Source organism: Hemitrygon akajei, chromosome 5, assembly GCF_048418815.1.
Source record: "Hemitrygon akajei chromosome 5, sHemAka1.3, whole genome shotgun sequence".
NCBI classification, from domain to species: Eukaryota; Metazoa; Chordata; class Chondrichthyes; order Myliobatiformes; family Dasyatidae; genus Hemitrygon; species Hemitrygon akajei.
In genome coordinates, this window is record NC_133128.1 from 151,564,364 (window position 1) to 151,592,184 (window position 27,821).

The 27,821-nt window shown below is 41.6% G+C and overlaps 1 protein-coding gene across 3 annotated transcripts in view; it reads right to left on the reverse strand.

Moving 5' to 3' along the window:
- Window positions 1–27,821, reverse strand: part of kcnh3 (potassium voltage-gated channel, subfamily H (eag-related), member 3) — a 612,109-nt gene that overhangs the window by 126,787 nt on the left and 457,501 nt on the right. For all 3 annotated transcript variants that reach the window (XM_073046887.1, XM_073046888.1, XM_073046886.1), the window contains one exon: window positions 22,102–22,301. In XM_073046887.1, coding sequence (XP_072902988.1) covers window positions 22,102–22,301 — 200 coding nt within the window. The remainder of the gene's footprint in view (window positions 1–22,101; window positions 22,302–27,821) is intronic.

Here is a 27,821-nt window from a genome sequence, read left to right on the forward strand (position 1 = left end):
TCCTCAGACTATAACAAACGTTGAAGCTTAATTACTGCAGGAAATGTTCACCAATTCCGAACTTCAGGAGAACATAAAATAGGTAGATTTTCATTTACTTCAATTATTTCCATCATCACTTAAATTCTCAGCTGTTTGCTAAGGACAATTCCTATGCATTCCTTCCATCATTAAGAAGGTGAGTCGTGTGAACAGCTCCAATGGAAATCATTAAATATTCCCATTTTAGACTATTACAACTGGAATCCACTGCTACAGCCATGGATAACACAGTAAGCAACATTGTTTTAATGGGTTTACAAAAATCTATTACTGCTCAAAGTTTTCGAATCTCAGATGGCAGTTTCCAGTTGTAAGTGCTGCTCCCCTTTAAGACAATGGATGCTGCACTGGATTAGAAATTTGATTTAAGAAGGTTCTGAGTTCCACTACTGATTATTCTGCTGGGAAATGTACAATCTCTGGTAAATAAAATCACAGACTTCAGAGCAAGATTGCTGTACCACAGTGGCATCAGGAACTGCTGTGTTTTTTGTTTCATGGAGACTTGGCTATTCCCTGTCAATGTGGATACGGAGATGGCGTATCTGCTGGGGCTTGGAAAACCTGTGCCAACCAAATGGTGGATGTGTTCAAAGACATTTTCAATCTCTTTTTGCTACATCCTACCTTTAGAATACTTCTTCCTCTTTGGGATGTATATATCCTGCACCTTCCAAATTGTTCCCAGAAATTCCAGCCATTGCTGCTCTATCACCATTCCTGCCAGTGTTCTTTTCCAATCAAATTTGGCCAGCTCCTCTTTCATGACTCTGTGATTCCCTTTACTCCACTGTAATATTGATACATGTGACTATAGTTTCTCCTTCTCAAGTTGCAGGGTGAATTTTATTATATTATGATCACTGGCTCCTAGGGGTTCTTTTACTTCAAGATCTCAAATCAATTCCAGTTCATTGCACAACACCCAATCCAAAATAGCTGATAGCCCAGTGGGCTCAACCATGAGCTGCTCTAAAAAGACATCTCGTAGGCATTTTAGACAACCCCTCAGTTGGGATCCAGAACCAACCTGATTTTCACAATCTACCTGCATATTGAAATCCCCCGTGAGTATTGTAACACAGTTTGGGGTGGGGGGAGGGGTTGGCACTGCACAGGATTGAAATAAGCTGCAGAAAGTCGTAAACTCAGTCAGCTCCATCATAGGAACGAGCCTCCCCAGCATCCAGGACATCTTCAAGGAGCAATGCCTCAAAAAGATGGTATCTATTATTAAGGACCCCCATCACCCAGGTCGTACCCTCTTGTCATAGCAACCAGCAGGGAGGAGATTCATGAGCCTGAAGGCAGACACTCAGTGATTCAGGAATAGATTCTTTCCCTCAGCTATCCAATTTCTCAGTGGACAATGAAACCATAAACACCGCCTCACTACTTTCTTACCTCTATTTGCACTACTTATTTAATGTAACTATTAAAAACATATATACACCTTTTGCTGTAATTTACTGTTCTAATATTATGTATTATAATGTACTGTTGCTGTATAACAACAAATTTCATGACATATGCCGGTGATGTTAAACCTGATTCTGATTCACTGATTTTCTATAATTAACCATGAAGGAATCGACAGAATTAATTCCCAGCTGCAGTCAAGGAATTTCTTTAGAATTGTCCACTGAGGAAACTGATGAATCTAAAATGGAAAATCAATGGGTGTAGTAGTTTAATCCAATACAGTGATGGGCTCTCATTTTTTAAAGTCACTTGTTCCTTCCTGGTCAGTATTGTTTTATTCATAAAATGAGATTTATGTTGCTCGCTGATTTGGGAAGGTCTGCCAGGATAAGACATCATATGCTCAATGGCACAAATTAATCTGAGTGGCAACTGAAGTGCAATCACTTCCTTAAATTAAATTAATTCATACAGAGGTATCTTCTACTCTTCAGAACTGTAATAGAAGCAATTCCCTCTTGACCTAGAGGGGCCGTTAAAGAAGAGTAATTAACCAATAACCCACTTGATTTCCTAAATATTGTATATGTGTATCCTTAGGGTTACCTGATTATTACTATACTTCATTTGCAATTAGTAATGATAAAAAGTACCATGAATTGTATTCCAAATAATTGCTGTATTTTCTAACATGCAAAAGCAATGAGAATTTATGGCAGAGTCCACTGTCCACTGACAACTGAAATTCCTGTTTAATGAATTAATACAAAGATGAAGTATCTGGCCATTTCATCGATTGAGTCTACTCTGCATTGATCAAGGCTGATAATAATTACTTTTCAACGCTATTCTCCAGCCTTCTCCCCATAATCCTTGACACCCTTACCAATCAAGAAGCTATCAACCCCTGCTTTAAACATACCAACAGAATTAGTGTTATTTTTTTAAGAATTTCTTAATTAGTCAGCTGAGATGATTTCTCTTCAGCTGCAAACATGATCAAAATGGAAAGAAAGGATCTGATGTAAAAGAGTCTACAACTTCCCAGCACGCATTTTAACTGCTGCCATTGATGACGACTGCATTGGTGGGGAACGGCAGATTTCAGATTTCCTGATATGTTAATGGATGTTTGATGCAGAAATTTGAAAGCTTACGGAGTTAGAAAGGGCGGGCATGGGTGCAAACTCCTTTGATCTTCTGTCCAGATAGGTCCAATCACGAAGAAGTCAGTTCAGTGGCTCTACATCATAACGAGCTTGAGGAGGTTTGGTTAATCACCGAAGACTCTTACAGATTCCTGTTGATGTGCAGTGGAGAGAGTTCTGACTGGTTGCATCACAGCCCGGTACAGAGCCTCCAGTACACTGGATTACAAGAGGTTCCAGATGGTTTTGGATTCAGCCAGCTTCTTCACGAGCACACCCCTCCTCACCACTGAGAACATCTTCAAGATGCCTCAAGAAGGAAGCAACTATCATTGAGGATTTTCACCACAAGACCATGCAGTATCCAAACTCAACAATTCAAAAACAGCTTTGTTCCCTCTGCCATCAGATGTCAGAACAATCTATGGGTACTCCCTCATTATTCCTTTTCTTGCACTATTCATTAATTATGTGATTTGTATGGCCTTTGAAATGTATTTCTGCCACAAAACAACAAATTTCATGTCATAAATCAGTTAGAATAAATCTGGTTCTGATTTTGGTTACAGTATTCTCAAGCTGGGGTCTAAATATTAGTGGTGGAAACAAATCTTATTTTTTAGCAGAATTAGAATCAGAATCAGGTTTAATATCACTGGTATATGTTGCAAAATGTGTTGTTTTGTGGCAGCAGTACATTGCAATACATAATAATGAATAAATCTATAAATTACGATAATTGTGTGTGCGTGTGTGTATAAAATAGTGAGGTGGTGTTCATGGGTTCATTGTCCATTCAGAAATCTGATGGCGGAGAGGAAGAAGCTGTTTCTGAAACAGGCTCTTGTATCTCCTCCTTGTTGGCAGCAATGATAAGAGGTGATGTCCCGGATGATGGGGATCCTTAATGATAGATGCTGCCTTCTTGAGGCATCATTTTTTTAACGTGTTCTTGATGCTGGGGAGGCTAGTGACCATGATGGAGCTGGCAGCATTTACAACTTTCTGCAGCTTTTTATGATCCTGTGCGGTGGCACCTCCATACCAGTTAGTGCTGCAACCAGTTAGAATGCTCTCCATAATACATCTGTAGAAATTTGCGAGAGGACATACCAAGTCTCCTCAAACTCCCAATGAAATATAGCTGCTGCCATGCCTTCTTTGTATTTGGATTCATATGCTGGGCCCAGGATAGATCTTCAGAGATTTTGACACTCAGGAATTTGAAACTGTTCACTCTTTCCATTGTTGATGCCTTGACGAGGACTGGTGTGTGTTCCTTGACTTCCCCTTCCTGAAGTCCACAATCAATTCCGTGATCTTACTGATGTTGAATGCAAGGTTATTGTTGTGACACCGCTCAACCAGCTGACCTATCTCACTCTTGTACTCCTTCTCATCATCACCTGAAATTCTGCCAACAATAGACATGTTATCAGCAAATTTATAGAGGGTGTTTGGACTGTGCCTTGCCACACAGCCGTGGGTGTAGAAAGAGTGGAGCAGTGGGCTAAGCACGCATCCTTGAGGTAAGCCAGAGTTGATTGTAAGCAAGGAGATGTTATTTCTGAACTATACAGACTGTGCTCTCCTGGTAAGGAAGTCAAGGATCCAGTTGCAGGGTGAGATAGTGGCCCAGGTTTTGGAGTTTGTTGATTAGAACTGAGGGTATGATTGTGTTGAACACTGAGCTGTAATCAATAAACAGCAGCCTAACATAGTTATTGCTGTTGTCCTGGTTATCCAAGGCTGATTGTCATTGTATCTGCTGTAGACCTATTGTGGTGATAGATAAATTGCAGCTGGTCCAGGTGCTTCTGTAGACAGAAGTCTATTCTGGTCATAATCAAGCTCTCAAAGAACTTCATCATAGTAGAAGTAAGTGTAGCAGGGTGAGAGTCATTGAGGCAGCTCACCGTGCTCTTCTTGGACTCTGGTATGACTGTCGCCCTTTTGAAGCAGGTAGGAACCTCCGACTGCAGAAGTGAGAAACTGGAAATATCCTTGAACGTTCCCGTCAGTTGGTTAGCCCAGGTTTTTAGTACCCTTACGCGTACACCAACAGAAAACTTTTGAGGGATGTTCTGACATTAGCCTCCAAAACAGAGATCGTAGAGTCTCCTGATACTGCAGGGATTTGCACAGATGTAGTTTTGTTCTCCCTTTCAAAGCATGCATAAAGACATCAAGCTCATCTGGGAGTAAAACATCACAGCCACTCATGATGTTAGGTTTTGCTTTGTAGGAAATAATGGCCTGCAATCCCTCCCAGAGCTGATGTGCATCTGATTCCATCTATAACTTCAATCAGCATTTGTTTTGTTCTTAAAATAGCCTTCCCTAGGTCGTGCCTGAACTTCTTGAATGGTCTTGAATCAGCACTCTTGAATGCCACAAATCTAGTCCTCAGCAGACTACAAATCTCTTGGTTCTTTCATGGATTTTGGTTTGGGTATGAGCAGGATGTTTTCGAAGGTACACACTCATCCGCTCAGTTTTTAGAGATGTTGATGACAACTGTGGTGTGTTCATTCAGATTCAAAGGTGAATCCCTGAATATTGACCAGGCCAATGACTCACAGCAGTCCAGTAAGTGCTCCTCCACCTCCCTTGACCACCTGTACCTTCTTGGTCCTCACCAGTGCTGCTACCGTCTTTAATCTCTAAAAACTTGAACTGGAGATAATGGTATGAAATTAAGTGAAAAACAAACTCAAAGTAAAGTGCCTCGTATTCTGCATTGGTAGGCTACAAATTAATGGTATAAGCATTGAAATATTCACCCTCTGGGTATCGACAGTCCCGTACATCTTTTCTTCCCCAAATAACCTACATGTCAGCCCCACCATACTGCACCATCACTTAGTTACATTCTCCTCCTCCACTTGTCGCCATCTGTTTATCACCCACACTCTCTATCTTCTGGTTCTTCTGTACCCTGCCTTTCCCCCTCCCACAAGTTGTTCCATCTGCCCTCTCACCCTGAGTCTGTCTGATTCTACCAGTCACCTTTTTCACTTATGAAATTCCAGCATCTACCGTATCTTATTTCCACATTTCCTAAGGTCTCTCTATCTCCACACTCCTCTCCTCCCACCTGTTTCCATCTGTCCCTTCAGTTTTTTTCTTTTCTTTCCTTAATTGTCCCTACCTGTCACCCATCGGCCAGACTCTCCTGACTCAATTCCATCTAATATCATTTTCCTCCTCACCTGCTCCACCTATTCTCTACCAGCCCCTGCCTCACCCCTTCCTTCTCAACCTGTTATACTGGCTCCCTTCCCCCTGGTGCTGAGTCTCAACCCAAAACATTGACTATCCTTCTGCTTCCCCACATGCAGCTTGACGCACTGAGTTCACTCAGAGGTTAGCTTTAGACTGTACCAGACCAGACCAAAAACATAGGAACAGAATTAGGCCATTCAGCCCATCAAGAATGCTCTGCCATTCCATCATGGCTGATTTATTATCCCTCTCAACATGATTCTCCTGGCTACTCCCTGTAACCTTTGATGCCCTGACTAATCAAGAACCTACCAAAGTCTGCTTTGAATATACCTAATGACTTGGCCTCCACAGCTGTCATTGGCAATGAGTCCTACGCTCTGGCTCAAGAAATTCTTCCTAATCTCTGTTCAAAACGGACATCCTTTGCTTCTAAGTCTGTGCCCTCTTGTCCGTCTCCTCCACTTTAGGGAACATCCTCTCCACATTAACTCTATCTAGGCCTTTCAATACCCCTCTTCATTCTTCTAAGCTCCAGCGAATGCAGGCCTGGAGCCATCAAACGCTCGTCATGTGTTCATCTTTTAGTTCCTGACATCATTGTTGTGAAACTCCTTTAGCCCCTCTCCAATACCAGCATATCTTTTTTGAGATAAGGGGCCCAAAACTGCTCACAGTACTCCAAGTGCAGTCTCAACAATGATTCAGCATTATATCTTTGCTTTTATATTCTAGTCCTCTTGAAATGAATGCTAACATTGCATTTACTTTCCTAACCACTGTCCCAAACTGCAAGTTTGAGAGTCCTGCACAAGGACTCCGAAGTCCCTTTATGCACCACTGATTTTTGAATTCTTTCCCCGTTTAGAAAAAAAGTCTACGTCTTTATTCCTTCTACCAAACACTTCCCTAGACTATGTTCTGTTTGCCTCTTCTTTGCCCCTTCTCTCAATCTAATTCCTTCTGCATACTCCCTGATTCCTCAATACTACCTGTCCCTCCACCTAACTTCATATTGTCTGCAAACTTGAAAACAAAGCCATCAATTCTGTCAGACAATCATTGGATTATAATGTTAAAAGAAGTGGTCCAACACCGATCCCCGTGGAACAGCACTAGTCACCAACAGCCAACTATAAAAGGTCCTTTATATTCCCATTCTTCACTCCTGCAAGTCAGCCAATCTTCTATCCATGCTAATATCTTTCCTGTAATACCATGGGCTCTCATTGTGTTAAATAACCTCATGTGCGGCATCTTGTCAAAGGCTTTCTGAAAATCAAAATGAACAACATCCACTGACTCTCCTTGGTCTATTCTGCTTGATAGTTCCTCAAAGAATCCCAACAAATTTGTCATGCAAGATGTCTCCTCAAGGAAACCATATTGACTTTCATCTATTTTATCATGTGTCTCTGAAAACTCATCTTAATAATGGACTCTTCTCAACCACTGAAGTCAGTCTAGCTGGCCCATAATTTCCTTTCTTCTGCCCTTCTGCCTTCGTAAAGAATGCAGTGCAATTTGAAATTTTCCTGTCCTCCATACCATTCTCTCCATGTGGCTTTTTTATTTGCCTTCTGTTGGTTTTTAAAAGCTTCCCAATCCTCTAACTTTCCTGTTCTCATTGTTATATTATATGCCCCCTCTTTTGGTTTTATGCTGTCTCTGACTTACCTTGTCAGCCACGATTGTGCATTCCTCCCTATAGATTTCACATTCATCCCTTCATCTTTGGGATGTATCTATCCCGTGCCTTCCAAATTTCCCCCAGAAGCATCAGCCACTGTTGCCATCCCTGTTAATGTCCTCTTCCAATCAATTTTGGCCACCTCTTCACTCATGCCTCTGTAATTTCCTTTACTCCACTGCAATGCTGATACATCTGACTTTCGCTTCTCCCTCTCAAACTGCAGGATGAATTCTATCATATTATGATCACTGTCTCCTATAAAGGTTCCTTTACCTTAAGCTCCCCAATTAACTCTGGTTCATTACACAACAACTAATCCAGAATTCCCCTAGTAGGCTCAACCACACACTATTCTAAAAAGCCATCTCATGTGCATTCTTCAAATTCCATCACTTGGGATTGTGCACCACCCCCAATCTACCTGCATATTGAAATTCCCATGTCTGTTGTAATATTGCCCCTTTTAAATGCCCTTTCTATCTTCCATTGTAATTTATAACTCATGTACTGGCAAAAGTTTGCAGGCCAAGATATAACTCCTATCAGGGTCTTTTTATCCTTGCATTTTCTTAACTCTACCCACAAGGATTCTACATCTTCTGATCCTATGTCACCTCTTTCTGGGGATTTGATTTCATTTTTTACCAAGAGAGCCATCACCACCTCCTCCCTCTCCCTTTGCTTACTTACCTGTCTTTTTGAGGCAATGTGTAGTCTTGGATGTTAAGCTCCCAATGATAATGTTCTTTCAGCTACAAGTCCGTGATGTCCACAATGTCATACATGTCAATCTTTAACTGTGCCACAAGTTCATCAACCTTGTTCTGTATACTACATGCATTCAAATATAACACCTTCAGTACTATATTCTTCATCCTTTTTGATTTTGCTTCCATGTTCCACTTCAACTGATCCCACTGACTGTAATTTTGCCCTTTTATATGCTTGTCCTTCCTTACATTCTCACTGCACACTGTATCTGCTTGTATACAAGCTACACCATCCTCTGACTTATTACTCCAGCTCTCAACACCCTTCCAAATTAGTTTAAGCCCTCCCCAACAGCTCTAGCAAATCTGCCCACAAGGATATTGATCCCACTCAGGTTCCCTTTTGTACAGGTCATACCTTCCCCACCTCTAAGAGGACCACGACCTTGTCATGGTTTGGAGGCTTGTGTGCCTCAGTGACCCAGAGAAGTAGGTTGGCTGGAGTCAGGGCTGTTTGCTTTGGCTTTTGGTAGCGTCACCCATGCCAAATGGGTCAAAGGGTGGAGGCCAGACTAAGAATGGTGCACTTGTCCTCCAGGTTTGGGGGTTCACTGGTTAAACAAAATTGTTGAGGAAGTAGCAATGAAGAATTCTTCTTCATCTGAGTGCGCTGGTAGTCCTGAGTCTACACCCAAGATTTGTGTAACTGACAGTGGTGAAAACCGAGAAGAAGCTGCTGACAGGATGAAAGAAGCTCTGAACACCATCAGAGATGGAGGACCTTCAGTGCTGCCTTAACTGCCAGTGGCATAACAGGCAGTAACTAAGTAAATGCTTTTCCCACAAGAGATCCCAATAATCCAGAAGTCTGAATCTCTGCACCAATTCCTCAGCCATGCATACATGTAGCAGTTCATCCTATTCTTACCCTCAATGGTGCATGGCCCAGGCAGCAGTCCAGAGATTACTACCCCAGAGTCCTGCTTTTCAGCTCTCCACCGAACTCCCTATATCCTGTTTTCAGGAGCTCCTCCATTTTCCTGCCTATGTCGTTGGTACTAATATATACCATGATTTCTGACTATTCGCCCTCCCCCTTTAGAATGCTGTGTACCCGATCCTAGCCGTTCCTGACCTGGCACCTGGGAGGCAACACGCCATCCGGGTGTCTGTTTCACATGCACAGAATCTCCTCTCTGCTCCTCTAATTATGGAATCTGCTATCACTATTGCACTCCCATTCTCCCCCTCCGCTTACGAGCCACAGAGCCAGATTCAATACCAGAGATCTGCTTCACATTTCAACATGCAGACACTTGTGTCTCCATGTTATAAAATTAACCCTTACTCGTAATTGGTGTTGCAGATAAAACATGAAATCTGTACACCCCTGCTGTTCTAAGTGATAGTCAAAATGCTCACTGTCTATAACAGCACTTCTGATATTTCAAGCAGACAGCATTATGTAAAGGCAGCCAGAACCTCTAAAGCAAAAGAGAATCTGCGCTCTGACACTTCTACCATTTCCAGAATATGGGAGAGTGTATTAAAGTTTTCTGACAGTATGCTGGAAGTCTTGGTGCAAGAAATGGAGAAACAATCTGTATCTATATTAAGACCCTTCCCATTTCAGAGTTAGTGTTCAAAGGACTGTAACTGTTCTGAAGAAGGATGCTAATAAAGATACCAGCCTCCATGGCGAAAGAGTTCAAATGGCACATTCTGCCAAATACACAACTCGTCTCATCCACTGCTCAATTCACAACATCATTGTCATTTATCTGTAAATTTTCAACAGGTAGGAACCTTTTTAGAATTACACATTTTACCTGATGTGCTCAATATTGTTACTGGCTTCACACAGTAAACTCACAGTCTGTGCAGACCACCAATTATTATGATAGCTACAGAAGTCATTTCAGCAGATCACTCACTGAGGCATTTCCTACTTTCTTGCAATGGAATCCATTGCATAGCAATAGAAGACAGCAAATAAGTTCAAGGTAATGACACTCCTACATTCTTTACTACTCACTGAAGAGACAATGTTGATTATAATCATCAGTGAGGCTATTTCTAATAGCAGGGGAAGATGATAGATGATGAATTTAACTCCTCTCCTGTTCTTTCCACTTTTTCCTCATCCCACGATCTCTCTTTGGTTCTCAAATTTTAGGTGATACATGCAGGTATTTCTTACTTTCTCCTTTTAGAGTATGAGGAAGAGATTACAGGAAGGAAATGACATTGTCAGATAAAGATATGGGGATCTGTTTGCTGCGAAACAGATCAATGGCACTCAAGACTGGGGACCAAGTTAAATTAAAGAAGTCCAGTTACAATCTCTGGAAAACCATCACATGGATGAAGTGGCAATTCTGGATCAAATTTGAATCATTGAAGGATTCTTGCCAGCTGTGGTGGGGCTTGAATGCTATCATCTCCTACAAAGTGGAACCAAGCCACAAAGTTGACAACAAGGTTTTGCTCCCAGATGAACTCGATGCCTTCTATGCATGCATTGACCAGCAAAACATAGAGGCACCTTCATGAGGTCCCAAAGCCTCGATGACCCTGTGATTTCAGTCTGAGGCCGAAGGGAAAGCATCTTTCACCAGGGTGAGCCCATAGAATGTGTCCAGTCCAGACAGGGTACCAGGCTGAGTACTAAAGACCTGAGCTGATCAATTGGCTGGAATGTTCACTGATATCTTTAACCTCTCGCTATGGTGGTCTGTGGTACCAACTTGATTCAAGCAGGCTTCAATTAACCCAGTGTCTAAGAAGAATGTGATAACCACTTCCATGTCTATCATCCAGTGATGAAGTGTTTTGAGAGGTTGGTGATGAACCATATTAGCCCCTGCCTGAGAAGCAACTTGGATTCACTCTAATTTGTCTAACATCTCAACAGGTCAACAGCAGATGCCATTTCATTGGATCGTCATTCAATCTTAGACCATATGGACTGCGACGATGCATATATCAGGATGCTTTTCATTGACTACAGCTCGGCTTTCGATACCATAATCCTCTCAAAACTAATCAATAAGGTACAAGACCTTAGCCTCACTACCTCCTTGTGCAATGGAATCCTTGTGTTTCCTCATTTGAAGACCTCAGTCAGTTTTGATTGGCAACAACATCTCCTCCACAAACACCATCAGCAGAGATGTACCACAAGGCTGCGTGCTTAGCCCCCTGTTCTACTCGCTTTACTCTTGTGACTGTGTAGTTATGCACAGCTCCAATGCCATACTTAAATGTGCTGATGACATCACTGTCACTGGCCAAACCAAAGGAGATGATGAATCATAGTAAAGGAGAGAGATTGAAAATCTAGTTGAGTGGTGCCATGACAACAACCTCTCGCTCTATGTCAGCAAGACCAAAGAGCTGGTTATTGACATCAGAAGCATGAAACCACATGTCCGTGATCCTCATCGGGGGATCAGAGGTGCAGAGTGTCAGCAACTTTAAATTCTTCAGTGCTCTCATTTCGGATGACCTGTGCTGGGCCCAGCACCCAAGTGCCATCATGAAGAAAGCACAACAGCACCTTTACTTTCTTAGAAGCTTGCCAAGATTCAGCATGACATCTAAAACTCTGACAAACTTCTATGGATGTGTGGTGGAGAGTACATTGACTGGTTGCATCATGGCCTGGTATGGAAAACCTTGTAAAAAACAGTTGATACGGCCAGGCTATCATGGGTAAAGTCCTCCCCACCTTCAATTACATCCACAGAGAACACTGTCATGAGAAAGCAGCATCTATCATCAAGGACCCTCACCATCCAGGCCATGCTCTCTTCTTTTTGCTGCCGTCAGGAAGAAGATGCAGGAGCCTCAGGATCTACACCATCAGGTTCAGGAACAGTTATTCTCCCTTAACCATCAGCCCTTGAATCAATGCGGATAACTTCACTCGTTCCATCACTTTCAAGGCCTCTTCATCTCATGCCCTTGATATCTAATGCTTATTTATTATTATTATTATTATTTCCTTTTTTCTCTTTCTTTTTTTATTTGCATGGTTTGTTGGTTTATTTGCACATTGGTTGTTTGTCAGTTCTGTAGGGTTTCTTGTATTTACTGTGATTACCCACAAGAAAATGAAGTTCTGGCATGCATAGGTTAAATATATATACTTTGATAATAAATTTACTTTGAACTTTGAATGTGCACAGGTACCAGATCACTGGGACTGTGCTAACGCTATAGTTCTCAGTACTTCCGTAGGAATTCTGTTAACATACTAAATGCCTGAAATGCCAGCAGAAAGGAGCCAGAGGAGTTCAGCAACATGATGGGACAAGATATTATGCAGAACATAATAAATCCATTCTTCCATGAAACAAATGACCGGCTCCGTCAGCGTACAGTGTACTTGGGACCCAGCGTACAATACAGCAAAAACAGCCTGCAAAGGTCTGAGGAAACCTAATTGAGAACTCAGAGGGCTTTCTTGCAGATTGCTACCATTGTACTTCTGGATGCTCCATTTAACAAAAGGTTCCATCAATTTTTTTTCCTAAAAGGGTATTTATTCTTTAAGGACAACATTCTGATTATCAATGGCTTCATTGATTAAGAACCTGCCTTTCTCACTCAAAGTTATGGCATCCAGCCTCTTAACCTTGCCATTTCACGTTGTGCATCAACATCTGATCCAGGAGAAGGATTTCACACTGATTCCCACCCTACCTGGCCTATTGTTGTTGGAGTTCCTCTGCCCAAGCCATTTGCATTGAAGCAGCCTCCCACTATACAAGCTACAGCTCACTGGTGAAGGAACTTCGGACAGTGCTGAGATAAGGAAGATGAACAGGTGACAGGCACAGGGGTGATTAGTTTTATTTATTAATACCATCACTGAAATTTAAAAAAAAGGCCAGAATTAGAATGTGCATTTTCAGGTGGCTTTGATTTTATTTTGTTCAAGACAGGACAAAGTGATAGCCAATGTTAAATGAAAGGAAGGGCCGTTGGTGAATGGTGAGTTGATACTGAGACTACCTGCTCTGGTACCTAATCATGTAAAGCCCAGGCAGAGAGAGGACATTTTAGTGGATCCTCCTTTTATACTCTTGGAAACAGCATGGGCCCAGTGGGAAATAACAACTTCCTCCTGGATGTTATAGATAAATGAATTGTGATGGTGATATTGTTGACCATTTTCTGCTATTCATCCTCAGTGGACACTTTATTAGGTACACCTGTACATCAGCTTGTTAATGCAAATATCTAATTAGCCAATTATGTGGCAGCAACTCAATGCATAAATGCAGACATGGTCAAGAGGTTCAGTTGTCGTTCAGACCAAAAATCAGAATGGAGAAGAAATGCTATCTCAGTGACATTGACCGTGGAATGATTGTTGGTGCTGGACAGGCTGGTTTGAATATCTCAGAAACTGCTGATCTGGGATTTTCATGCATAACCGTCTCTAGAGTTAAAGAAACAAAAAGCATCCAGTGAGCAGCAGTTCTGTGGGCAAGGACACTTTGTTAATGAGAGAGGTCAGAGGAGAATGGCCAGACTGGTTGAGGCTGACAGGAAGGTGGTAGTAACTCAAATAACCACACATTACAACAAGGTGTGCAGAAGAGAATCTCTGAACGCACAACAAGTGGATAGACAACAGCAGCAGAAGACCATGATCATCTGGTCTTCCAGATCTGCAAACTGCCTGGGTTATTAAGTGTTCTTACATCATCTCACTTGCCTATAGTGAGGTGTCTTTTCCACCTTCTGATCATCCTATTCCTCGTATTCATCTTTCTGCTCTTCAGCTTCTTCAAAAAAAGCTGTCAACAGTTGTTCCCCCATAATGGTATTCACCGTGAAACCCATCACAAATCCTGATGCCCTCTCCTTCAGAACACAAGTGCATTGCTTACCAGTGCCGAGTACATTCTCTGTAAGATTTCTAGCAAAAAAGTGGTTCAAACTGTAAACCTGATACTACCATGCATTTCATGCATTCAGAGCCAAAATCATAAATGTAACATGAATAGATATCTTGCCATCTAAAGCCTGCCTTTGACTTACTATGGTGGTACAGATGGCTGATGCAGGAAGAATCAAAATCATTTATGGTCTGTAAAAAAAATGATCCAAGTTGACATGAAACACCTACAAAGCAATGATGTGCAACTGGTGACATAATAGGGAAACATGCACTGTGGGTTAGTCAGCAACTCATGGAGATGTCAGTGCTCCTCTTTAACTTTGAAAAGAGGGCTTCACTGTGTGCAGAAGGCCTCAGTGACATGGATCACTTCTACATTAATTGAATGTAAACAGCAAGATGTCCCTTCTACCTCCTGTTCAAGATCAGAAGTCAGTTGCAACCAAGTATTTGATCATCTTGATAGTTCAGGCAACAATCTGTCCTACAACAATTGCTGGATTTTAGTATGCATTCTTTAGAGTCATAGAATCATAGGAAACTACAGCACAGAAACAGGCCCTTCAACCTGTCTCCATACCCTCCCACCCAAACTTCTCTTAAACATTGACATTGAAGTTGCATCCAACATGTGTGCTAGCGGCTTGTTCCACACTCTCACTACCTTCCGAGTGAAGAAGTTTCTCCTCATGCTCCCCTTTAAACATTTCACCTTTCACCCTTAACCCATGACCTCTAGTTGTAGTCTCAGCCAACCTCAGTGGAAAAAGCCTGCTTGCATTCACCCTATCTTGACCACTCATAATTTTGTACACCTCTATCAAATCTGAGGAGAATCTTCTATGTTCTAGGAAATAAAGTTCTAACCTATTCAATCTTTCCTTATAACTCAGATCCTCCAGTCCTGACAATGTCCTTGTAAATTTTCTCCATACTCCTTCAATCTTTACATCTTTCCTGTAGGTAGGTGACCAAAACTGCACATCATCATCCAAATTAGGCCTCACTAACATCTAATACAATTTCAACATAACATCCCAAATCCTGTACGGAATATGTTGATCTATTAAGACCAATGTGCCAAAATCTTTCTTTATGACCCTATCTATCTGTTCCGTCACTTTCAATGAATTTTAGACTTGTATTCCCAGACCCCTTTGATCTACCACACCCCTCAGTGCCCTACCATTCACTGTGAAAGTCCTACCCTGATTAGCCCTCCCAAAGTGCAACAACTCACACTTGTCTGCATTAAATTCCATCTGCCATTTTTCAGCCCATTTTTCCAGCTGGTCCTGATCTCTCTGAAAGCCTCACTGTCCAATACACCCCCAATCTTGGTGTCATCTGCAAATTTGCTGATCCAGTTAACTACATTATCATCCAGGTTGTTGATATAGATGAGAAACAACAATGGACTTAGCACAGATCCCTGCAGCACTCCATTAGTCATGGCCTCAGGTCAGAGGGGTTACCATCTCCTACCCCTCTCTGCCTTCTCGCGCAAAAAACAATGTATAATCTAATTTATTATCTCATCTTAAATGCCAAGTGACTGAACCTTCTTGACCAATCTCCAGTGCGGGACCTTGTCAAATGCCTTGCTGAAGTCCATGTAGACAACATTCACTGCCTTGTCTTCATGAACTTTCCAGATAACTTCCTTGAAAAATGCTATAAGATTTTTATAGAGGACTTAAAGGGGACATGAGTTGAGACTTAAAGAGGACATGAGTTAAGATTTAGTGGGCAAAAGTTTAAGGGTAACATGAGGAGGAATTTCTTTACTCAGAGAGTGGTAGCTGTGTGGAATGAGCTTCCAGTAGAAGTGGTAGAGGCAGGTTCGGTATTGCCATTTAAAGCAAAATTGGATAGGTATATGGACAGGAAAGGAATGGAGGGTTATGGGCTGAATGCGGGTCAGTGGGATTAGGTGAGAGTAAGTGTTCGGCACGGACTAGAAGGGCCGAGATGGCCTGTTTCCGTGCTGTAATTGTTATATAGTTATATGATTGGTTAGACATGATTTACCATGCACTAAGCCATGCTGACTATCCCCAATCAGTCCCTGTCCATCCAAATAATTATATATCTGGTCCCTTAGAATACCTTCTAATAACATTCCCACTATTGACATCAGGCTCACTGGTCTATAATTTCCTGGTTTAGAGACATTCTTAAACATTGGAACAACATTAGCAGTTCTCCAATCCTCTAGTATCTCACCTGTAGGTCGCAAAGAATGAGTTAATTATCTCTGCTAGGGACCCTGCAATTTCTGCATTTTTCTCCCATAAGGTCCGAGGAGACATCTTATCAGGCTCTGGGAATTTGTCCGCCCTAATTTTCCTCAAGACTGCAAACACCTCCTCCTCTGTAACCTGCATAGGTTCCATGACCTCTCTGCTGCTTTGCCTCAACCCCATGACCAGATCTATCCTTTTCCATAATTACCTTGAAACTAATGATCACTAGGGACAAAGAGTTCCCAACACAACCTCTGTCACTTGCTCTGTCTCATTCCCTAATAGGAGATCAAGTATTGCAAACTCTTTCGTTGGGACTTCTATGTGCTGATTAAGGATACTTACCACAATAGATATGACAAACCCTCTCCCATCTTGTCCTTTTACAGTATTATACACCTATAATACTTCCCTAGATGAGTTCTTTAGTCTGTCCTGACCAAGCACTGCTGTGACATTTTCCCTGTCTACTAATGCCACTCCGCCCACTTTAATCCATCCTGCTCTAACATATTTAACACAACGGAGTGCCAGAATATTGAACTGCTAGTTCTGCCCCTCATGCACCAGGTCTCACTTTATCAAAGATTAGCATTATTTGTCACGTGTATATTGAAACATTGAAACATGCAAAGAAACGTGTCATTTGTTTTTACGACTGACACAGTCCAAAGTTGTGCTGGAGGCAGCCTACAGCGTTGCTATGCTTCAGGCATCAACCTAGCATGCTCACCACTTACTGACATGTTTGGAATGTGGGAGGCTCTAGCATTTTGACTTTCTTGTCAAAGGCTTTACTGAAGTCCACGTAGATGATATCAATCATATCAACTTCATCAATACATTCAGAAAACAGGAGAACATCTGCAGATGCTGGAAATCCAAGCACCACACACAAATTGCCGGAGGAGCTCAGCAGGCCAGGCAGCATCTATGGAAAAGAGTAGACAGTCGACATTTCAGGCCGAGACCTTTCTTCAGGACTGGAGAAAAAAGATGATGAGTCAGAGTATGAAGGTGGGAGGGAGGTGAGGAAGAAACACAAGGTGATGGGAAACTGGGAGGGGGAGGGGTGAAGTAAAGAGCTGGGAAGTTGATTGGTGAAAGAGATACAGGGCCGGAGAAGGGGGAATCTGATAGGAGAGGGCAGAAGGCCATGGAAGAAAGAAAAGGGAGAGGTATACCAGAGGGAGGTGATGTACAGAGTAAGGAGGAGGTGAGAGAGGGAAATAGGAATGGGAAATAGTGAAAGGGGGTGCAATTATCAGAAGTTTGAGAAATCAATGTTCATGCCATCTGGTTGGAGGCTACCTTGACGGAATATAAGGTGTTGATTCTCCAACCTGAGTGTGACTTTTCACGACAGTAGAGGAGGCCATGGACTGACATTTCAGAATGGGAGTGGGAAGTGGAATTAAAATGGTTGGCCACTGGGAGATCTTTTCCTCCACCATCAACGCTGCCTTGAACTGCATCTCTTTCTTTTCACGCACATCTGCCCTCACCCCATCCTCCTGCCACCCCACCAGGGATAGGGTTCCTCTTGTCCTCACCTACCACCCCACCAGCCTCCGGGTCCAATACATAATTCTCCGTAACTTCCACCACCTCCACCAAGCACATCTTTCCCTTCACCCTGTCCCCACTTTTTGCTTTCATCCCTTGTCCATTCGTCCCTCCCCACTGATCTCCCTCCTGGCACTTATCCTTGCAATTGGAACAACTTGCCCTACACTTCCTCCCTCACTACCATTCAGGGCTCCAAATGGTCCCTCCAGGTGAGGCGACACTTCACCTGTGCATCTGTTGGGGTCATATACTGTGTCCATTGCTCCTGGTGTGGCTTCCTGTATATTGGTGAGACCCAGGGTAGACTGGGAGACCGCCTTGCCGAGCACCTACGCTCCACCTGCCAGAACCAGCGGGATCTGCCAGTGGCCACTCATTTTAATTCCACTTCCCATTCCCATTCTGACATGTCATTCCATGGCCTCCTCTACTGCCACAATGAGGCCATACTCAGGCTGGAGGAGCAGCTCCTTATATTCCATCTGGGTAGCGTCCAACCTGATGACATGACCACTGATTTCTCAAACTTCCAGTAATGCACTCACCCACCCTCTCCTTCACCATTCCCCATCCCCTTTTCCCTATCTCACCCAATCTCCTTGCTGCCCATTGCCTCCCACTGGTACTCCTCCCCCTTTTCTTTCTTCCATGGCCTTCTGCCCTCTCCTATCAGATTCCCCCTTCTCCGGCCCTGTATCTCTTTCACCAATCAACTTCCCAGCTCTTTACTTCACCCCTTCTCCTATCCCGGATTCACATCACATTGTGTTTCTTCCTCCCCTCCCCCACCTTCATACTATGACTCCTCATCTTTTTTCTCCAGTCCTGATTAAGGGTCTTGGCCAGAAATGTCGACTGTCTGCTCTTTTCCATAGATGCTGCCTGGCCTACTGAGCTCCTCCAGCATTTAGCGTGTGTGTTTTGTCATCAATACTTTGTTAGCTTTTTTGAAAAATTCTATCGAACTCTCCCCCTAACAAAGCCATTAATGTTCAGACAGGAGATGGCCATCTGACTGGTGTTATGTTCAAATGAAAGAATTGAAGCTGGCAACCAGCTGGGGCTTCTACACCTTTTGTGCCATTACACGAAGACTAAGTGGCCTCCTATTGCTCGGTGACAATGAAGCTACAATGAGAACACTTTCACCACACAAGGGATAACACTGGCAGCTCCCTGAGGAAGATTTTAAAAATGTCCACTAAGTAACTCTTCGTCATCAGCTCAAGACCTTTATACAGAATGGTGGTCATCAAAGGCCAGATCAGAAAGCCATGCAGAAAGCCATGACAGAGGAATATTGACTTGTAGCTGAAGCTATTGCCGTATTTCTAACAAAACGTCAATTGGTGATCTCTGGCACTTCTTCAATTAAAGTGTCATATATCAGATTTGCTCAACTCCATTTCTTTTTTGAACTAATTGATTGATAATTGACTTTCTAGCTTCAGAATCTCAGATGTCATCACACTACACTTATTAAACCTCATATCAACTTCTAGCAAAGGTCACATCTAAGACCCAATCAATTTTTCACCATTCACAAAAATTTATATGGTTTTGTTTATCCTTGATATGTTTTGGCATTAGAAGTCCAAGCTAGAAATGCGGTTATTAGAGACGGCTACAAGATGTCAAAGCTTTTCAATATCAATGTCTATCTATGCAGTAGAACATTACATTAAATCATCTGAACAAGCTGAATTGTTATCCTCCTGCACTGCGACACAACTAATATTACATGGCATTGAAGTCTAAATGAAATGTTTCACCCCCAAGAACAAAATCCTTAAGAAATACATCATTAACAGTGTCTCCATTCCAGTGTTGAAATTACTACACCTGTAAAATATCCTGTTCTGACATCTGTGTTCACAGTCAAATAGAGTTAACAGGTCTATGAATGAAATAAGAATTTAATGGAGGGCCAGGCAATGCAAAGGATCGAAAGAGAACTGTTGGGATAAAGCCAGGTCAACAAGATAATAAGGAAGAGAGGACTCGTACAGGAATGGATTAGGATGATTCAGAATGGAGATAAGAGTGTGGAAGGAAGGATGTTGCACAGTCAGAATTTTGCAGTTAAAGGCACTTGGCCGTTGAAACAGAATAATTAGAAAAGCAGCAGTTAGCTCAGTCAGGTTACAGTTGTGGGGTGAAGCAATTTGGGCAGAAGTTGATTTGAGACATTAAGTGAAATTCAATGATACATGTTCTAATGTAGGTCCTACACAGTCTGAATCACTTCACACTAATCTGCTCATTTCAACAGCTGGCACTCCGTTCAGTCTTGTTGTGAACCCTAAACACCTGTATCACAGTTTAGACTTTGCTCATTTATTCATTTTCCTCTGGAGGTAAACAACAGCACGAAAAATGAAAATACATGCTTTTCTTTCCACAACAGAAACCTTGATGATTAAGATGCCCCTCTAGTTCTTTTACAACTCTACTCATGCCAGGTTCTCATTCATTCTGAGAGTGGTTCACCCTTTGTTTACAAATACAGATGTAGCAAGTATAGACGTTTTAGTCATTAAAAAAGCCTGCAGTCAATAATTGGGATTCAAACCAGAAACTCAATTATTGTACAAGACCTAGAATGGAGACAAGAGACCCTCAGTTCAACACAAATGGCCTTAAAATTCATTGACATCAGTGCAATCTGCAAAGCAACCAGACAAGCCGAGCGCCACTGGTTTGTAGAAGAGAACACTTTAGGATGAGAGTGTGCTAAAGGGGGTGAGGGACTTGAGGCAAGAAATAGTATACAGCTAGTCACAGGACTGCAGTTGGTGGGTTGCTGTTGTGGTAGGTAGTGGGCTGGAGCCATAGTGGGAGGAAGGGTCAAGGTGATCTGTGTTTAGGGAGTTAGAAAGATCAGTGGCTGCTTGTTTGGGTTGTTTGGCTTGTGAGAAGTCAGGTGTCAATCTGGTATGTTGGTGGAGGGACCTGGAGGAATGATAACACATACTTTTATGCAAGAGGATGTACTTGGATTTGATACCTGATGCCAGAGTCAGGTGTATTCAGGGAGACCTCTGGTACATTATGCTGTGCCTGAGAAAGAAGTACTTCCATCACCAGGTTTGACTGAGAATAGTCAACTGTAGGTGGGCTTCAGAACAACATGAGTTAACTACTTCTGGAATCACTCTAAAATAGTGTTACAAGGGGAATGACACAAGTATTGGATATAGAAAGAGGCTGATTATTGTGAGTGGCATTCACGGCAGGTAGAGTAGTATGGTTCCACTCAAAATAGATTGCAAGCACATTCCGTTAGGAAGAGCTGAGCTGAATTAGACAAGTCAGGTACCGACTCTATTGAGACAGTGGGGCCTGAGTTCGAGGGTGAGGAATGACCAGGGATTTGGCCAACCTAAGCACCGGGCCAGATTGAAATGGTTGTGGTGTTGGAGTCGGAGGCAAGAGACGGGCCGGTTTAGCTCACCGCTCTGCAGGGTTTGCTCGACTCTGTGCTGGACTGAGGTGTTCTGGATCGAGTGGGCTGCAGTGATGCCTGGCTTTGTGAACGTCAGTTCTGCTGCTTTATTGTTTGCACCACTGTTTTTCTTCGCTATACATTGGGTGTTTGACAGTCCTTTGTTCTTAATGTGTTCTGTTGGGGGTTCTTTGTTTTGTGGCTGCCTGTGAGGAGACGGATCTCACGGTCGTATAAAGTATACATACTTTGATAATAAATGTGCTTAAAACTTTGAACTTTTAATTTTAGTTTACACAGCATTCAATAAAATAAAACCACTGTTGAATCTCTGAGCTGATGTATTTTAAGACTGTATTCATGGCCTTGTTAAATATTGGATGTGCATTTTCCTTTGTCCTTGTGGCTCAGTGACTATGTTGCTTATTTTCTCCCTGTGGTCTTGCGTTATTAGCAGGTACTGAATGACTAATACAGCTGCTTTGCTGTGCTGATTGGCTACAATGGAACTACTCTATTCAAAAGCAAATTATGGATTAATCAAATTGACTGGTAGGCAAGCATTTTACTGGCAAAGAGGGGGAGGAAAAGGTAGCTTGATTATTCTTGGCATCTTGTTACACTCTAATCAACTCCTTAGTTCTTGAACATCAAGTGGTTATAGGAGATATGGTTAGAGATGTGTACCTCATTTGCATCAATACCATTATTCACAGACCAAGTGGTTTGGAAACATTCGAGCATTCGCTGTTTCAGCTGCTTAGGGAGTCGATGAACACGTATGAAGTCCTTCAAGTCTTTAGTCCTGGTGTGGTACAATGAACGCCGGGAATACATTCTCTGGATTATCGCAGTGACATTTCCAAATACAACTGCGTGCATGAGAGCTGAGGAAGTAATGAAGAAGAGCTAGTTAAAATGAACGTTCTTTTTTACAGTAGGCATGCAGATACTCCACCACATTTCCTTTCCAATTTTATTATATTTTTACTGATCTAATCAACACAAATATATTTGTGAAATCTAGTCTAGTTGTGGGATTACTGAGAGAATTTCTACAATAACTTGTAGGGTGAATGTTATTCCAAGCTGGAAACAGCCCATTACCTTTACTTCTTGCCAAACAAATAGCAGTGAAACTCTCATCCTGGCAAAAAGAGGTTAGATTGATAAATACAGTATATGTTTTCCACTAATTAATATGCTCTTTAAAAATTGATAATCTTGGTAATAGAGCAAATCTGGAATGTTTGAGCTGTGGCTCATTTCTGAGCCAATGGCTTATTATTTAAATACAACTTTCTGGGGTATTCTAAATTACCTTAACAGCTTCTTTGTAATGCCATGTTTTGAGCCATCCAAGGATACATTTTCCTGTTTTCAAAGCTCATCAGTAATGTAATTTGCCAAATGATTTAATTTTTATATAGAACATAGAAGATTACAGCACAGGAACAGGCCATTCAGCCCACAATGTTGTGCTGAACCAGCTAAGAAGCAAATCAAAAACACCCAAATACTAATCCCTCCAACCTACACATTGTCCATATTCCTCCATCTTCCTTACATCCATGTGCCCATCCAAATGTCTCTTAAAAGCCTCTAAAGTATTTGCCTCTACCACCATATCAGGCAGTGGATTTCAGGCATCCATGACTCTGAGTGAAAAACTTACCTTTCACATCTACATCCTCTCACCTTCAACGCATGGCCTCTGGTATTAGACCTTTCAACGCTGGGAAACAGATACTCTCTGTCCACTCTATCCATGTCTCCTATAATCTTGTAAACCTCTATCAGGTGATACTCCAGCGAAAACAACCCAAGTTTATCCAGGCTCTCATTATAGCGCATGCCCTCTAAACCAGACAGCATTCGGGCAAACCTCTTCTGCGCCCTCTCATAGCCTCAACATTTTTCCTATAGTGGGGCAACCTGAACTGTACATAATACTCCAAATGTGGCCTAATCAGAGTTTTATAAAGTGGCAACATAACCTCCTGACCTTTGAACTCAGTGCCTTGACTATTAAAAGAAAGCATTCTGTAAGCCTTCTTAACCACCTTATTGACCTGTGTAGCCACTGTCAAGGAGCTATGAACTTGGATCCCAAGATCTCTCTGCTCAGCAACTCTATTAAAGATCTTGCTCTTAACAGTGTCCTGTCTCCTTGCATTTGCCCTACTGAGCTGCAACACCTCACATTTATCTGGGTTAAACTTCATCTGCCATTTCTCAGCCTATATCTACAATTGCTCTATGTCAGGCTGTATTCTTTGCCAGTCTTCTACACTATCCACAACTCCATCAATAAGTCCCTTCAACCACTACCTTTTGTCTTCTATGTGCAAGCCAGTTCTGAATCCAAACAGCCAATTTGCCACAGACCCCATGCATCTTAATCTACTGGATCAGCTTCCTATGAAGGACTTCTTCCAAATTCCTTGCTATCATCCATGTAGACAACATCCCTCATCAATCTCTCTTGTCAAAAAGCTTATTCAAGTGGTTGAAGGGACTTATTTGAGCAAGAGGTCTGTAATTAGTGGAGTTCTGCAGGGATCCATGCTTGGACCTCTGCTGTTTGTGATGTTTATAAATGAATTGAATGAAAATGTAGATGGGTGAGTTAGTAAGTTCACAGATGGCACCAAGGCTGGTCTCACAACCTGCCACACACACAGCTATGCTGGCTGTCCCTAATTAGGCCATGGGTTTCCAAATCCTATCCTGAAGAATTTTTTTCAGCAATTTCCCTACAACTAACTTGAGACTCACTGATCTATAGTTCCCAGTATTTTCTCTTGTTCCCTTGTTAAATAGAAGTGCATTAGCCACTTGCCAGTCCTCCGGGACCTCACCTTGGCTAGAGAGGACACAAAGATTCTGGTCAAATGCCCAGCAATCTTGTCTCTTGCCTCCTTCAATAACCTGGGTAAATCCTATTGCCTTAATACTTATCTACTTTAATACTCATTAGGAGGCTCAACACTTCTTCCTTGTTGACCTCATGCCCTAACGTAATTATACAGTCAGTACTGATCGCTTGGTCCTCTGTATCCTTTTCCTTGGTAAGTATTGGAGCAAAGTACTCATTAAGTACCTCACTCACATTCTCTGCATCCAAGCTAATATTCCCACCTTTGTCCTCGAGCTCTCCCTGGTCATCTTATTCGTGATATACGTATAGAATATCTTGGGATTCACCTTAATCCTACTTGCCAAGGGCTTTTCATGGTCCCTCCTGGCTTTCCTAATTCCCTTCTAAGAGATCATACACCTTCAAATGTTGTCCTTTTGTGAATCCTGCACTTTTTTGCCCATGCCTCTATAGTAATGTAGATAATTTATATTGTAATGTAACTGAATGTGTATAGTTGATACTTGTTTTCTTCTAAGTCAGTAAGGGCTTTGGTGTTTTTTGGGGCTTTTGATTTTTTTGCGGACATCATATTGGTTGATCTTCCTCAGGAATGATTTTGCAGATATGTGCACTCAGTAGGCTTAATTTTTTAAAAATCCACCTTATTTGAACGTTCAGATATGACTTCCATTGGTCTCCTTCATTTTATTTAAATAATGGCCCATCCTGTATCTCTCCAAGTGACTAAGCTTCCATAGGAAGTATTTGGATGGTTTTTAAGTACCACATAACTACAATTTAGATGGACATTGTAATAGTGGATGTGTTAATTCTTCAAGTCAGCTTTTTTGTCTTGGACATTGCATCATATTATCATCTCAATTTTCAAATATTTATCCAATTCTCTTTTATAGTTTATTCAAGTGACTGCTTGCTTGAAGCCTGAAAAACCTCAGTGTGAAAGTAGCTAGTGATTATAAGCTGTAATTTCATCTACCGTGGCCTTGGATAATAATGCGAAGGGATCGCGGTCAGAATGTACGGCGAGTAGGAGGAACACTGATGGGGAAACTGGACGGCTGTGGATTGATTGTGGAGCTGCGTGTACTCCTCTACACTCTGGTTTAGAGTATTAACATTTACCCTTCTGCCCGTGACTGCAGCAGTCTGCTTATTGATCATTGATTAGGACACATCTAGACTTAAGCTTCCTGAAGTCCAGTTTTTTGCAGTCCAGTGCATGTAGGCAATCCAGTTTTGCACAGTATGTGCAAATTGGAAAGAAAAAAATCATAACTGCTGGAAATCTGGAAGTTAAAAAAAATGTTGGTAACTCTCAGCAAATCAGGTAGTATCTATGGAAAAATTCTGACAAAAGGTCTCGAGCCTTATTATATTAATTGCTTCTCCTTTTACTGATGCTGCCTGGCCTGCGAGCTAATACAAAATTCTGGAGGAATTCAGAAGGTCAGATAGCATCTCTGGAAAAGAGTCTCAGCTGAAATGTTCACTGTTTATTCATTTCTACAGATGCTGCCTGACCTGCTGAGTTCCTCCAGCATTTTGTACATGTTACTCTGGATTTCCAGCACCTGACGAACCTATTGTGTTTATGATTTGCTGCAAACCGTTTCCAACTCTTCTATTTCAGTTCCACAAGTTTTGCACAGGATGGTTCAAACATTAATTATAATCAATAACTATAACGACATCTATGATAGGCATCAATGCATGCCCCCCTCCTTCCACATTGGTAAAGTTTAATGCCTGAGTACTTGAATTATTTTTACATTGGGTTTGCTACTGGTTGATCAACTGATAGCATTAAAATCCATTATCTGTAGATAGAAGCTTAACTGCACTTCCTCTAGGTATTGAATTCAATTTTATCTGCAATAGCTCTTTTCCAAAGACAATTAATGTGAATAGGGTTAACTTCTTTGCTGATTTATTTCAGACCAAGATTCATTCCCTTACAGCAGTATGGGAAGTTTCTTGCTACTGCAGTGAGAATCTTTGTTTAATCTTCTTCAAGTGGCCTCTCCTCATACCCTTATTGTCTAGATCATCAGCATCAAGAAGCTTCCAACCATTGCTTGCCCAGGTCCTGAGAATCCTGTCATTTTCAAATCTAATTAAACTCACTCACTGTCTGAATTTTGTAGATATTTTAATTATTAGTAATACAAGTGGAGCTTTTATTCCAGTTATTTTTTAATCTTGTAAATATATCCCTTTATGTTGATTTCATAGGAAAGAGAATAGGTCAATACATAACATTGCTTTTGGAAGAAAACAATCTTTCATGCAACCAGACTTGAATCTGTTGAAAAAAAAATAGCTATTTGTATATCACAAACTCAGTTGGAGCTCCCAAAGCTTGTTAATCCAGGAAGACTTTAAGAGTTTGAAATACCACTTTGCAAGGAGAGAGATCACAGAGCAGACCAAAGTTAGCACATGAGGCCATCTTAGTTTTAAGGATTATTGGAGCTTCTGATTTAAGAGATGGAAACAAATGAATCCTTCTGGCCCATGGCTCGATAATCTTTCTTTCAAAATCATTGATAAGCAATTGAGAGAGGAGATGAGGTGAATGATTTTTTTTTCGCTAGGTTTTGGCAAGATCTGGAACACTCTACCTGAGAAAACGGTGTAACAGATCTAGTAAGTGAATTCAGAAAGGAGTTGGATTGGAACTTTGGAAATGTGCATCTGTCAGTGACAGCACAAGTATGGTATTATGAAACGTTTTTTCCTGTTCTGTATTGCAAAGGCACCAGAGAGTTGCTGAAACCTGCGGAGTTTAGAGCAATGCAACTCAGAACCTTTAGGGAGAACATCACAGGAACAAGCTAACTGACATAAATCTTGCTCTAGCTCCTTTAAGTATGGAATATTTCCTTTGTACTGACATTCTGTTCAACACTTGTTAATATTCCCAGAGGAAAATGTGCAATTTTGATTCTTGCCATTATAAACTAATGCTTTGTGACTAAAGCATTTCTGTACATTATGAAGACACAAACAAAATTTTGTCTCTTTAGAGATTGGAGTAGAATTTCTTTCAGTGAGTGAAATGAATTGAACAAAAGAAGTTGACTGAAAAAATTACATTCAAACATCATCTGATGAAAAAAAGATTCTATTGTTCTGGGGATTACTATAATTTTATTCTGCAATGTTTCTTATTTACTACATTTGGCAAATCTAATGGAAGGTTGCTCATAAAATAAATTGTGTTTAATATACATATAATGCAACTCAGCTTTTATCTATATTTACTTATCATGTATTTCATTGTACTGCTGTTGTAAAGTTAACAAATTTCATGACATATGCCAGTGATGTTAAATCTGAATCTGATTCTGATTCTGGTGAAACCAGGTGGGTGGGGGAGAGAGATGAAATAAGAAGCTGGGAGATGATAGGTGAAAAAGATAAAGGGCTGAAGAAGAAGAGATCTGATAGGAGAGGAGAGTGGACCATGAGAGAAAGGGAAAGAAGACATGCACTGGGGGAGGTGACAGGCAGATGAGAAGAA